General features: G+C 37.1%; 2 protein-coding genes across 3 annotated transcripts; one reads left to right on the forward strand and one right to left on the reverse strand.

Annotated features, from left to right (window-relative positions):
- Positions 1-1,213: 1,213 nt before the first annotated feature.
- LOC129294656 (peroxisomal nicotinamide adenine dinucleotide carrier) lies at positions 1,214-7,712 on the reverse strand. Of its 2 annotated transcripts, none has more exons than XM_054933107.1 (11): positions 7,286-7,712; positions 7,135-7,212; positions 6,811-6,885; positions 4,886-5,016; positions 4,557-4,611; positions 3,947-4,057; positions 3,465-3,533; positions 3,292-3,378; positions 3,088-3,156; positions 2,248-2,302; positions 1,214-1,927 (listed from the first exon to the last, which is right to left on the reverse strand). In XM_054933107.1, the coding sequence occupies exons 1-11, from the start codon at positions 7,364-7,366 to the stop codon at positions 1,734-1,736; spliced, it is 1,005 nt and encodes a 334-aa protein (XP_054789082.1). In that variant the 5' UTR covers positions 7,367-7,712; the 3' UTR covers positions 1,214-1,733. The 2 variants fall into 2 exon arrangements, with proteins under 2 accessions (XP_054789082.1, XP_054789080.1); XM_054933105.1 differs by having other exon boundaries at positions 3,292-3,399; positions 7,286-7,707.
- Positions 7,713-10,834: 3,122 nt separating this feature from the next.
- On the forward strand, positions 10,835-12,071 carry LOC129294769 (uncharacterized). The gene has a single exon (XM_054933251.1). It carries the CDS (start codon positions 10,972-10,974, stop codon positions 11,869-11,871), a length of 900 nt encoding a protein of 299 aa, XP_054789226.1. The 5' UTR covers positions 10,835-10,971; the 3' UTR covers positions 11,872-12,071.
- The last annotated feature ends 847 nt before the right edge of the window (positions 12,072-12,918 follow it).

The raw sequence follows: 12,918 nt of genomic DNA on the forward strand, positions 1-12,918 counted from the left end.
TTTTCTTGACCAAATGTCCTTTCGCGAGGATGTATTAGTCTCGAAAACATAACACTCTTTCTCCTACTTCTTCTTCTAAGGGGACAATCTCGAACACTAATGAATCATAAAATAAATTGAAGGAACAGATCCAAAGTCTTTCCCATTTCCTAGAATAGAAAGAAACTGAAGAAGAAAGAGGGTGAGAGTAACATGAGCAAATGGGGTGAGTGAAAAGTGCAACTCTGGACATATTTTGATGTAAGGAAGGGAATGGAAGAGTGCAAATGATGAGAAAGGCAAAGCAAGTAAATGGAGATGGAAATACACATACCCACAAAGACGCGAACGAGAAGCTTGGAGAAATGTTGGATTGGAGAATTCACGCTGAAGCATATAGAACCATAAGGGAGAATGTCCAAGATGCAGCTCTACGACATGCCAATATCGAGAATGTGAGAGCTCAAAAGCTAATGGAGAAAACTGCATTAGTTAATCCTCCCGTAAAAGTCGACCATTTACCATTTAAATTTGAAAACAAGTGAAATGATCATATGAAATCGCAATCGGTGAAGAGCGAATAGAACAACCTTGGAGGTGTAAAACTGGAAGGGATTAAAAAAAAAAAAATCTGTAATGATCCCATGAAATCGAAGAATGCACCTGGGAGGAAATGAAAAACAAGGAAATTGAAGAATTATAGGGAAGTGTGGTAGACAAAGGTAATAAATGGAGAAGGCAAATATAATTAATACTCCGTGAATTCAGATTTTAAAAATGGGGACTACATGTTTAAGATGGTAACTGATCTTTGTAATATAGATAGAATGAACCAATTAAAGTGTAGAATTTACATTTGATCAAAGTTCATTGACCAAATAGATTGAAGAATTTGTTGACCAATCAGGATCATTCTATAGGATTTGTAGAGATATATTGATGATTATTTTTAGTAAATTCATATTCATGAACACTGACCAGCTTGCTATGCTTGTTTTATAAAAAGTTAAAATCATACTATACATGTGTACGTGCTAGATAAGAAAATTTATAACAAATTTTATTTTTCACAAGACTTAACTACCATAATTTATATTTTAAACCCATGTGCGATATATAGGATTTAGTATGGGTTTCGAATTTTGTTGATCAAAGCAACGTGAGAAAAACTTTGCTTCAAGCTGAAAAACATGTCCTCGATTGAAAAACAAACATACAAGTAATACAAAAAAAATTCAGTTTAATAGCATATCCATTTTGCCATAGCAATGTGTAAGTTGAACATGCAAGTAATCCGAGATAATTTGTCTTTACAGGACTCTATTCATTCAGTTGGCATTCTAGCACTCTTCTCATTTGCCAGTGGCTTGTTAACGGACGATTTCAGTTTATAGGTTACATGTCCAGTACATCAAATGGACTGAGAATCTGATCTACCAACAAAAACAGGTGGTCATACAGTGTTTTCAGGGGCAGGGCCTGAACTCAGAAATCTGTACAAGGACTCAACAACTCAAATGATTCCAGCTACTTAAAATATGAATATGCCCATGCCATCGTCAATTTGCTGACTAGTCTGACGAAAATAGTAAGGAATAATACATTGGGATATTCTTTCTAACATACCGTTCATTAACGGTACGAATTTTCCAGGGCCATATGATCTATTTCCTACTATATGAATGAGTATTTCAGTTGAAGATGGTTTGTGGAATCTCAATCTGGAAAAAGAATCATTTGTTACCAATCCCCTTTCATAGAGGCTTTGCCTTCAGAGTGTTAGCAGCATCCTTAGCAAGCAAGAAACGAGCCCCGTTAACTAGCTCTTCCTTCACCATGAACAAAACAGCGGCAGCCAGCACACTCTGTGCAATTTTAGTGTTCATACCGTTGTAAAATCCATAAAACCCTTCATAGCGGATCATCTTTATAATGGCGTCCCATGTTCCTGGATTTCAAGAATGCAACATCAGAAAGTTCAACCATAGACTAAACGCTTACAAAACCTGAGGATTTGAAGCTAATTTTCATTCAAATAGTTGAGCGCACACGTGTAAGTGAGTGAAAGTGTGAAGGGGGGCCCGCCGGGGGGGGGGGGAGCATTAATCATCAAATTGAACTAAACCAATATGCCACAAGTTAACCTCAGCAAATCATAACCAATAACCTCTCTGGTGATTAACAAGGCATAAAGGAAGTCTGAACCTACAATAATTGAATTATAACTACAATTAGCTGGTAAGATATGATTGACACAGTAACTTGAACCTTTATAATGGTGCCTCTTGTCTTCAGTCTTAACCTGCCTTGCTTGAAGCCTAGCCTACAATGGCAACATAACAAGTGAGAAGACCAGAACAGCATTTTGAGCACAAATCGTTTTCCCAATCCCCCATTCTGTCCTTCTTGCAAAGAATGGACATGAAGATGATACATAAGAAGAATATGGCAATAGAACTTTTAAAATAGGACATATTGAATAAATGATTGTACAACATCAACTACAGTAAAATTGTGTATAAAATAAGAGGTGATGCATGAACTATGTGAAATGACATGTATGTCCAAGAAATTACTGAAAGCCAACAATATGGCATTTGCTAGCATTTTGCAATCCATACATTTTGCGGATAGAATTTAGCTGATTTGAGTGCACAAATTGATCAATGCTCCTTAACATGAAAATATAGACAAGCAAGTTTCTGTGTAAGAATTTTTCTTCTTTAATTTACACATAATAGTGAAGACAAAGAAGGATATGCAAGGAAGTTATTGGACATAACCTAATAATAAACGATATATCTAAAAAATTGGTAATTGTTAGAGCACAATGGCATGATAGATCCATATAACCAACCTCACTTAGTAGGATGGGTTTTTTGTTGCTGTTTAATTTACACATAATGTCAATGTTTGACAAGCATCACATACCATGGAAAATTTACATGGTTTGAGGTGACTTATATTCTATAGTATTATAATCCTCCATATCTGAATTTTAACAAATACATTTTCAAGTTGCTCATTATTATTATTTTTTTCCCCTGCTAAAGCAAAGATTCTCATTTAGCCAACTGAAAACATCTTGAATAAGCTAGCATGGTATACCTTCACAACTAGAAGAGGATAAGTCATAACAGTAGCTCCAAGCTTAGCCAAAGCCCCAAGAAGAAATATCTAGCGACACAAGGCAATTGAGTTGACCCGTAGTAAACAATTAAATCAACAATTCAACATATTGAAGAATAAAAGAGTGAATAGTAAACCAGACAAAAGGGTGAAGTTACCCAAGGAAGTGATATAAGACTATACCTCTAAAGCAGAAACCCCATTACTACTCTTCTTACTCAAAGCACGTCTTCTTTTTAACCTTGACAACATGGTTTCATACAGCATGAACTGTATAGAAGGATTGCTTACCTGAGATCAGTGACATCCAATAAGTATTACTCCCTTAGAATGAGAAAGATTCACTTCAAACGTACCATGATCAACGTTGGTAATACACCTTTCCAGAAACCCCAGACTCCAGCTTCACCATACACTTCTTGAATCTGTAATTTTGTATTTTTATTTTATTACTAAACATGAAAAAATATCTGTTAAGGTTTTAAGCTCGCAATGTTGATCAGTAATCAGACCCAAACACATGCAAAGTCCAAGTCATCATCCAATAAAATTCTGTATAATAAACGAAAAAAGAACATGAATTGTCAAAATTATCAGCAAATTATCGGAGCATTTACATGTCATCCCTTCCAAATGGGATAGACCCAATGGTCAAGATGCTCAGCATATTGATCAAAACAATATATTTAGTTTACGAAACGTTCTCTTATAGGTGAATGTTAGCCTAAGCAGCATAATTAGCATATGCCATCCAAATTGCCAGAAGGTTGACCTTGCAAGCACAGATTTAAAAGACTGAAACCACAGGAAGCTACTGTTGAAAATAGATTTCACCTACCACATGACTAGTTCCATAAGAAGGAGGCTCAGCTGCAGAAAGAAATGTTTGTTCCGTGGCCACAGACAACTTATGACCAGGCATGGTTTTTTTTGATTCTTTTCTATGAGTCTGCACAGTGAAAACAATTTTGAACATTAGAAATAGTAGAGAACAGACCATAAGACCAGCTTGCAGAACCAGGCCAGAAGAAAGCAGAGAGAAATTATGTTTATATTCCACAGCTTTTCTCAAATTCATTATAAAACTGAAACATTAGATTATAAGAAAGAAAAAAAAATATTATAGACAAAAAAACCAATTTTTCTCCACATAGAAGTCCAAAGTAGCTGCCAAATCCACAAATTTCTCCCTTTCAACTTTATATATTGTTCTTTAAGAGAACATTTAGTGGGTGATTAAGGAATTCTTCATAAAATAATATTTGTGAGAGAAGGTTTTAAACTTTGCAATATTTTTTTAAATAGATAAAATCTGAAATCAAATGAAAACATAGTTTTCCCACAAAAATTGATATCAAAGTTATCTCAACCACAAATTTGGCGAGAAACATGGTAAAGGAGAGTGGGTGCCTTTTTGGAGTGGGGAAGAACATAAACGAGCCATTTACCTGCATCCGTGTAACTACTACCCATATGGGATTTGTCAAGAGCACATTAACACACCTGCAAGCAGGAGTTATTAAGCAAATTGAGTCACACCACAATTGTGTAATCAGCAATTTCACCAACTTTATTGATAGATAAAGCTTAAAAGAAGACCAAGGGCATATTTACAATCCCAAACGTGTGAGGACTTGAAACTCTACAGCTGTAGGCATGATTAGAAAAACAACAAAATTGCTGTAACCTGTGAAGACCACTACTTTATTCAAGCTTTAAAATTTGCAGCACAAGAAACTGCCACAACCACGGGCACTGTACAGACGAAGTATATTACCCAGATAAAGCAGCAACAAGTAGTGAGGATAACATCCCAACTGATCCATCACCAATGCCAATCTTTCTTTGTTCTAGAGCAGCTGCTTCAGCCTTGCTCCTAAATACTTGATAGAAGTAGTAGTAAACACCCTGTACTATAAACATTGTTAGTAAATTTGACATTAAATGAGAAGGTCAAAATACATTCTTCAGTATTTGGCTGATAAGAACTCTTGCTCGTTTAAAAGGAAAAAGGCTAACATTACAGATCATGCAACATCAAAGAAAGAAGTCTATCATTAGACTAAGATTTACTTCTGTCAATACATTACATAACTAGTTTCTTTATTTTATTTTTTTCCAACGTCAAATTCTTTTAAGTACTAAACTGAGTCAAAAGAAAAAACATTTTCTATTGCATGATTAGTCATCACATAACTTGCCTAAAGGCTGAAGGCCGATAAGCTTCATTTTTGCAAACACCCCCCCAAAAAAAAAAAAAAAAAAACCTTTCTTTATGGTACTAGCCACAGCTAAAGAACAACTCCTTTAACAATTTTTTTCTGTATCCATGTGGCTTGGACTTCTTATGTGACAGAAATATGGGATTTTGGGAAAACCTATTTTACTTTTATTTTAAGATTTAAGATTCCTTCCTTATGACAGAAAGGTAGGTCACGGGCTTCTATAAATAGCCCTCATGCAACTTATGTAGGTACTTTCTTTTGAGAATGGAAATTTGATATCTGCTTTCTATTCCGCAACCTCTCCCTCACCTTGTTCTATATCTTAGTGGTTGTGTGTGTGTTTTACATCAACTTCGCTGTTGGACTGTCACTTAACAAAATGAATTCCTGCGACCAATTAACTCCAACCAAGTTTCCATCCAAAGAAACATTTTCAATCCGAAATGAATCAACTAAATTATAAACCCTTTTTGTCAAAACGAGAGTAAGCCTACTTCTGTACGACTTCAAAGCTGCATGCATAGCCACTTTCGTCAGATATTCCTAAACCCTCCTACCAAAAAAATCAAGTGTAGGTAGTTAGCTAAATAATTACTCTGGTAATAATATTAGTGTTCCTTTGAATCAATAGGAGGCTAGCTGGTTGGCCTGTCACACTTTAAACATATTTCATGGCTTGCCCTGCTTAAATTTTTGGTTGCCCTGCCAATAATTGGCTACGTTCCAGAAGCTAAACGGATAGAAGGAATTTCAGTTTCAGCTTGTTATTCGCAAACAACATGAAAATTAAGCCTCAAAATTAATTGATGAATATTTCACAATAAATACAATGGAACAGATGAGTAACGCCAGCATATTTACTTTAAATATCATAATTTAGATAACCAGAAGTTAAATTCAACAAATTGAAGCCAGAAACATTTTCTAATCCGAAGGTGCTTTGTTAAAATTAGTGGATGTGCACATGCCATCATGATGTGTTTTATTTTGGCAATAAAGCAATAGAAACCCAGAGATTACTACACAACAGTGGCATGCTTTGCATTGTCCTGGGGACAAATGCCACTGTGGCTGACATGTACTTTAGCCGTGTACATTACCACAGCCACTACGCCCAAAAGCTAAGGGTCAAATAACATGTAAGGAAATAATTATATTATTCATTTTAAACACTGCTCACCAAACCTAATACCTATTTCAGATAAAATGTTGATAACGAGATGATGAGATTGCTTTCATAAATTCTTGCTCTTATTGATCTTGCCCCCGGCAACAAAAGGCAGTGTTGACGTCCTAAAATAACTAACACAAACGTCACATTTACACCTCCCCCACTACAACAAGAAAATGAAAAACACAAAAAAAAGTAATTAATTGGTTACAATTAATTGTCACTCGCTGTAAATTATGAAAAGGAATTGAGACTTCACTTATAAAGAGCATCAATATCACCAAACCTAAGTCAAGTTGCACTGACCTGAGACGCAGCAGTGCCCACAAGCGACGGCATCAATCCTCCGTACAACCGATCCCACCCTTCGTGCTTTACAACCTACATTATTTCCCCCATAAACACAATGACTTGACCAGGAAATCAGGAATTGTGAAGTCACCTTCGCTACAACTATTTTGAACACGCTATAGCTACGAGTCCACAAAGAGTGAGAAGGATCGTATCTTTGTTTCCCCTTCAATCAGAGACTTGACGGTGAGATTGCACCATTTTTCTTTGCTTCAATATATGAAAGCAGGCTATCAATACAGCTAAACAATCGTATAAATAGCAATAGAAGGCAGAGACCTGGCGCATTTGCTCAAGAGTTCCAAGATTCCTCCGGTCTTTCTTCGGATCATGCTCGGTCTGTTGACGAGTGTTTACCTGTGGATCACCTCAGGAAAATTAGAATGAGCTGTTAACATAAAAAACTCGAAGGCAGATATTGAAAACATACAGTTTGGAGAGGATATGTGATGAGCTGAGCAATGATCCCTCCTCCAGCTCCAGCGAGGCCATTGATCAAAGCGTCCGACATAATTGTTTTGCTGGGAAAAATTGAAAATCTTGTTCTCTCGGGGGAAGCAATGCAAGTCAAGGCATTGAAGATTTGACAGAGAGGGAAGAGAAGATATAATACTAATTCCGGTGAGAAAGGAGGAAAGGAGACGCGGGCGCTGCTGCCTGAGCACTTGTCTGTAGCAATTTTAATTTTAATTTTTCGCTTTCACTGGAAGCCCACGACTTTGATGCGACTGTCCGCTCTGCTGGAGTTGTTGCGTTTGGGAGAGGGAAACGACGCTAATGCTGTTTGGTCTAATCGAGATGGACCATTTTACCCTTGAGGGGGTAGAATATGCTGCTGCCATCCAGCATTCTTGGTCAAACGAGCTTAATATTACCGTGGCCTTGGATTATAAAGAGTGCACTAATGGGCTGATCATCATTTTGGGCTTGGAAGGAGCCGAGAGGGCAAGAGGTGCAGATATATAGATTACAGAATGCGAACAGGATCATCAATCATGGATGAATTTTGTGAAGACTCTCTTCCTCTCTGAAGTTTATCTACTCTGCTGCTTTTTCCGTTGTACCTTCTTCCTCCAAAATTTCCCTTTCTGTTACTGTCCTTTATACACCTTTCTTCTATTGTATTTCCTTCTTATAGACGTTGTAATTGCTTTTTACTAAATAATACCTGAAGGATATCATATTTGTCGCATATTTAGTCTTTGTCATAGTGAGTTCGTGACACATCCTCCTGTCCCTGCCACAATCAATTGGCGGTGGATCTGTCCCTATGATCCTTTTTTCTTGGGGTGTGTGCTCTTGTTAATTATTATCGGTTGATGTTTAATAATATTAACAGTTTAACGCTTGGATTAAATTGATGTCTAGATTTTGGGGTTAATGATACCCCGCGAAGGTGGTCTGAGCTTGGAATGTACTCATCTTCTAAGCGAGGCTCACTACTGCCAAAACATGGATGGAGATAAAGCAACATGTCACAGGCATTCGAGTGCGCACTGTGCGGCCAAGAGCAAGTACCTTTGATGGGAATGAAAAACTGAAGCGAGGAATCCTGTAAGGAGATGCGCGCACTACAATGTTCATAGGAATGAAGATATGAATACCATCCCTCTTCATATCTTCACTCCTCCTTTCTTTTGCTTTTAAAAGATAAGGAGTGACTTATTCTAAAAGGAGAACTTCTGAAAAGAGGGATTACCATATTTCTTTGGGGTAGGGATGCTTGAGAAAAATGAGAGAAATCTTGTTACCTGCCTTGATTTTAAGTGTATTAACATTTTCTTGGTTTTAATTTTATTATTTTTTCTCTTCACGATATTTTAAAACTTATAAAAATCATTATTTCTTTAAAAAAATTTTTAAATTTTGGCATATTTTAAATTTAATTCCATGCACATGCAAGTATTTTTTTAACCTTTTTCTCGTAAAGTAATATTTAAATTTTGTGTAGAAACAAAGTATATGTATATAAATAAAATACATAAATTTTATTTTCACTTGTCAGTATCTTGCTGAATAAATTTATAGTCATCATCAGTCCACTCTTTTCCATTCCTTATCATTCAATTCCTTCCAATTACTTCTTTTTTAACAAACCAAACGACTCCTTAGCACGTCAACAATGGCATTACCAACATTAAAGATGCTGTCTCCTCCACCTTCATCCTTCTTTCTTTATAGTATAGTTCAAATTTAAATTTTTAAAAAAATTACATTGAGATCTCATAAAAATATTCTAATTATCAAGAAGTCTTAGAAAATGTAAAAATAAATTTAAAGTCCTTTGAGCTCTAATTGTAAATAAATTTTGATATACATTTGTTAAAATACTTTTATTAAAGAAAATCACATGTTCGATCATTTTCTTCATCCTTCTTTTTCCTCTTTTTCCTCAACAAAACAAGTTTCTTAATGATTCTTCCAAGCTTCTCTCCCATGTCACATTCCTAGCCATCACCCTCACTCTCATCTTCCTCTTCACCCTCAATTATCCTCTTCCTTCTAACTTGACAATTTAACTTAGCTAACGAAAGAGAGAATAAGAAATACACAAAAAATAGTCTAAGCAATCCGTTTTGCAACTCAATTTTCAAGGAAAAAAATCTCTAAAACGCTTCTATTGGAGAACAATAGGAGGCTTTCAGAGCTAAAAATTCAACCATTAGATCCATCTAAATATAGGGGCAAATGGACAATTAAAATCTATAGAATAACAAATTAAAGAAATACATCAGCTAATAAAAGAGCTATAAGGATAATTATAGTCCATAGACTAGCATATTAAAGAGTGACAAGAAGATGAAGCAAGAAAAAAGAAAGAAGCAGTGGTTCTCTAGTGCAAATACAACTACGGTTGCTCAATGTGAGATCTAAGACAAGCACATGCATCTAAGAGTAAAAACGGGCAAAAGCAAAGAAGAACATGAAATCCAATTGAAAACAAACAAAATTGGAGTTAGGTTCTGCACCATGTACCTTATATCTAACCCTTATGGTCAATTCATCACAGATAAAGCAAGCTTCAACAATCTATAATCCAACTATAAAAATCTCAAGAAAAAAATTGGAGCTTAATGAAGACGGGGAAAATAGAAGTTAAGATTGAGAGCAAGAAAGCCTTAAGGGTAGAGGATGAGACTAAGAGAAGCCTGAAGGGAGCACCTAATGCCAAGAGCGAGAGCAAGTGAAGCCAACTTGCCAAGATCAAGAGGGATTGAGCAAGATTGAGTGAGGCCGAGTATGAGATGCCAACTTAAGCTTGTTAAGATCGATGGATGACAAAGAGGCAAAGATGAGTGAGATCAAAAGAAGTGATTAGCAAAGTGAGGATTAGGAAGGAGTAAAGTGAGTAAGGGTTTCTTAAAGAGTCAAGTGAGCTAGATTTCTTTATGAGGCTGTGAATTTTAGAGAAATTTTTAGAAAAAAAAGTGACTTAAAAAACTATCTCGACTTGAGTTTGTTTTTTAAAATGAGTTTTAAGTTTAAAATTCAATTTCATTAAAATTCACCAATTTTTTAAATTTAGACTTTTATAAAAACAAATTTAAATGATTTGTTTAAAGTCTCAACCTTCACTGTTGACTTTAAGTCAAGGTGTGCAAATATTATGCGTTATTTTTTTCTTTAGGGTAATGTATGCGTTATTTTTTTCTTTAGGGTAAGGGTCACCCTAGTCTGAGAGAGAGAATACCCCTTCTCTAGGTGTATGTGTCACCTTTTCGTTAGGTAAGAGTCATCCTTGTAAGGTATATTTTTTTATTTGATATATATTTTCAACCAAAACAAATCTGTATCTATATTATTTTAATACTTTTCTCTTGATTTAACGAAATTTTTTTTATTATCCTTAAAAAAAACGAAATTTTTAATTTTTAATTTTTTACACGTGACGAGGAAAGGGGGGAAAAAAATCTCGCCGAGCCTGACTGGCTGATCAGCAGGAGGGGAAAGCAGTTTCCTTTTATAGGCCTGGGCTAGTTCAGAAAGCCGATACGAAACGAAACCGCGTAAGGAGAAAGTAAATTCCAATTTCCTCCTCCTCCTCCTCCGCCTGCGTAAATCGAATCGTAGACGATCCGCATCTGCTCCCGCACGTTAGCGCTAAAGCCAGAGCCCATGGCTTCTCCTCGCCCACCCCCATCGAAGCCCTTAGATCTCGATCTCACCATCGTCTCAGCCAAGCATCTCAAGAACGTCAACTGGAAAAACGGGGATCTCAAACCCTATGTTGTCTTTTGGGTCGACCCGGACCGTCGTCTCGCCACCAAATCCGACGACTCGGGTTCTACGTGCCCCGTCTGGAACGAACGCTTCACTCTCCCCCTCACCCACTCTCTCCAAGATTCCTTCCTCACCCTTGAGATTTTCCATTCCAAACCCTCTGAAACGCACAAGCCCTTGGTCGGCACACTCCGTCTCTCACTCAAGGACGTCAGTGACCTGGAAGATTCATCTCGGCTCCGGAAGTTCACTCTCTTGCGCCCCTCGGGTCGCCCTCAGGGTAAGATCCACCTGAAGCTCGGTCTTCTTGGACGTCCTCTGCCCCCGACCGTAGATTACGCAAACCCTAGTCCTCCACTGGTATGTTATATACCGACCAATCCGATTCCTCCGTCTTCGGCGCGCGATTTCAGGGGCTACTCACCTTCACCGTCTCCTCAACCGTACTCTTCTTACAGTTCATACCAGGATGTGTGCTCTGCGTATTATCCTGGATATTACTCAAGCGCTCCTCCCCCTCCGCCGCCGCCGAGGCCTTTCTTTGATCGTCCGGTGAATTATGGCGGGCCTAGCGGCCCGTCAGCCCCGCTTGATTATTCGTCGTATGATCACAAGCCAAAGAGTGGGAAAATGGGAATGGGTGCGGGGCTGGCAGTGGGCGCTGTTACTGGTTCTTTGGGCGGGCTTGCTTTGGGAGAGAGTCTCAAATATGAAGAGGAAAAGGTTGCCGAAAGGGTTGAAAACGACATGGCTGCACGGGATGATTATGGCGATTACCATTATCGAGACTTTTGATTTTTAGTGGCTATTTTGCCAAGGTTTGAACTTTGAAGGCCAATATTCTATTCTTCTAGTATGCATGTATATATTTCGTCTCCGAGTTGTACTTATGCATCTGTGGTGCTCTGTTTGCGGCCCAATGAAGCAATTGACAATTTATCCTTAAGTTTATGCGGCTCTCTATATATAAAGAAATAAAGTTGGTTTGCTTATTAGCTTTTGGCATTTCAGAATTTGGCGAGCATAGAAGAGGATTGATGCATGGGTTGATAGTTTCAAATTTAAAGTCTTTGCTCTTAATTTTTTTTTTTATTTTTAGTTGCGATAATTATTTGAGCCTGCTGTTCAATTCTTTGTCTTTGTCTGATAAGATCTCCAGCAACTTAACAGAAACCAATATAGATCATGAACTGCACACTTTATTTGAAGCAATGATTTGGGGAAGCTCCTATGACATTATGTTGGGACCTGCATTCTTTTGACTAATTATAGGGTTGTTGGGGTTGTTCAACACTCACTCTTATGTTGTAGATGGGCACCTGAAAGTTGCAATTAAGATCAATTTTGCAACTGTATGATAAAGAAATCCTGTGATGATTTGTGCCGAGACTTGCTATCTTTTGAATAAATTATAGATGTAGTTTTATGATACTTGTGCTGCCATAGGTAGGCCAAAAAGTTGCATATAAAGGTTACGAATGTATAATATGGAAATCTTTTGTTTAGTTCCATCATATTGTTGTTGTCAATGAACACAGCGAAGCAACCTGCTATTACCGCATTTGTATCGCTAACGAGAGTTTGTGCCTCCCTTCTTTCAATTTGTTGATGTATTTTGGGATTCAAAGCCCCCCCCCCCCAAAGAATTAGAGGGGTAAATATTAAAGTTTTTTGTTGATATGCATTCTTCCTTGTTGAGGATATCCATAACCTTGGTGCAGCAACTTTCTTTTTGTGGTGTTTAATATATGGAAGGCCAAATCGTCATAAAATTGGTTTTACTGAATCAGAATTTAGTTGCATGTAGTTTTTAATTTCATTTGGACGCATTGGTGTTTGAAA

Source organism: Prosopis cineraria, unplaced genomic scaffold (assembly GCF_029017545.1).
Source record: "Prosopis cineraria cultivar Desert tree isolate PC_DT_omini unplaced genomic scaffold, ASM2901754v1 PC15, whole genome shotgun sequence".
Lineage (NCBI taxonomy): Eukaryota > Viridiplantae > Streptophyta > Magnoliopsida > Fabales > Fabaceae > Prosopis > Prosopis cineraria.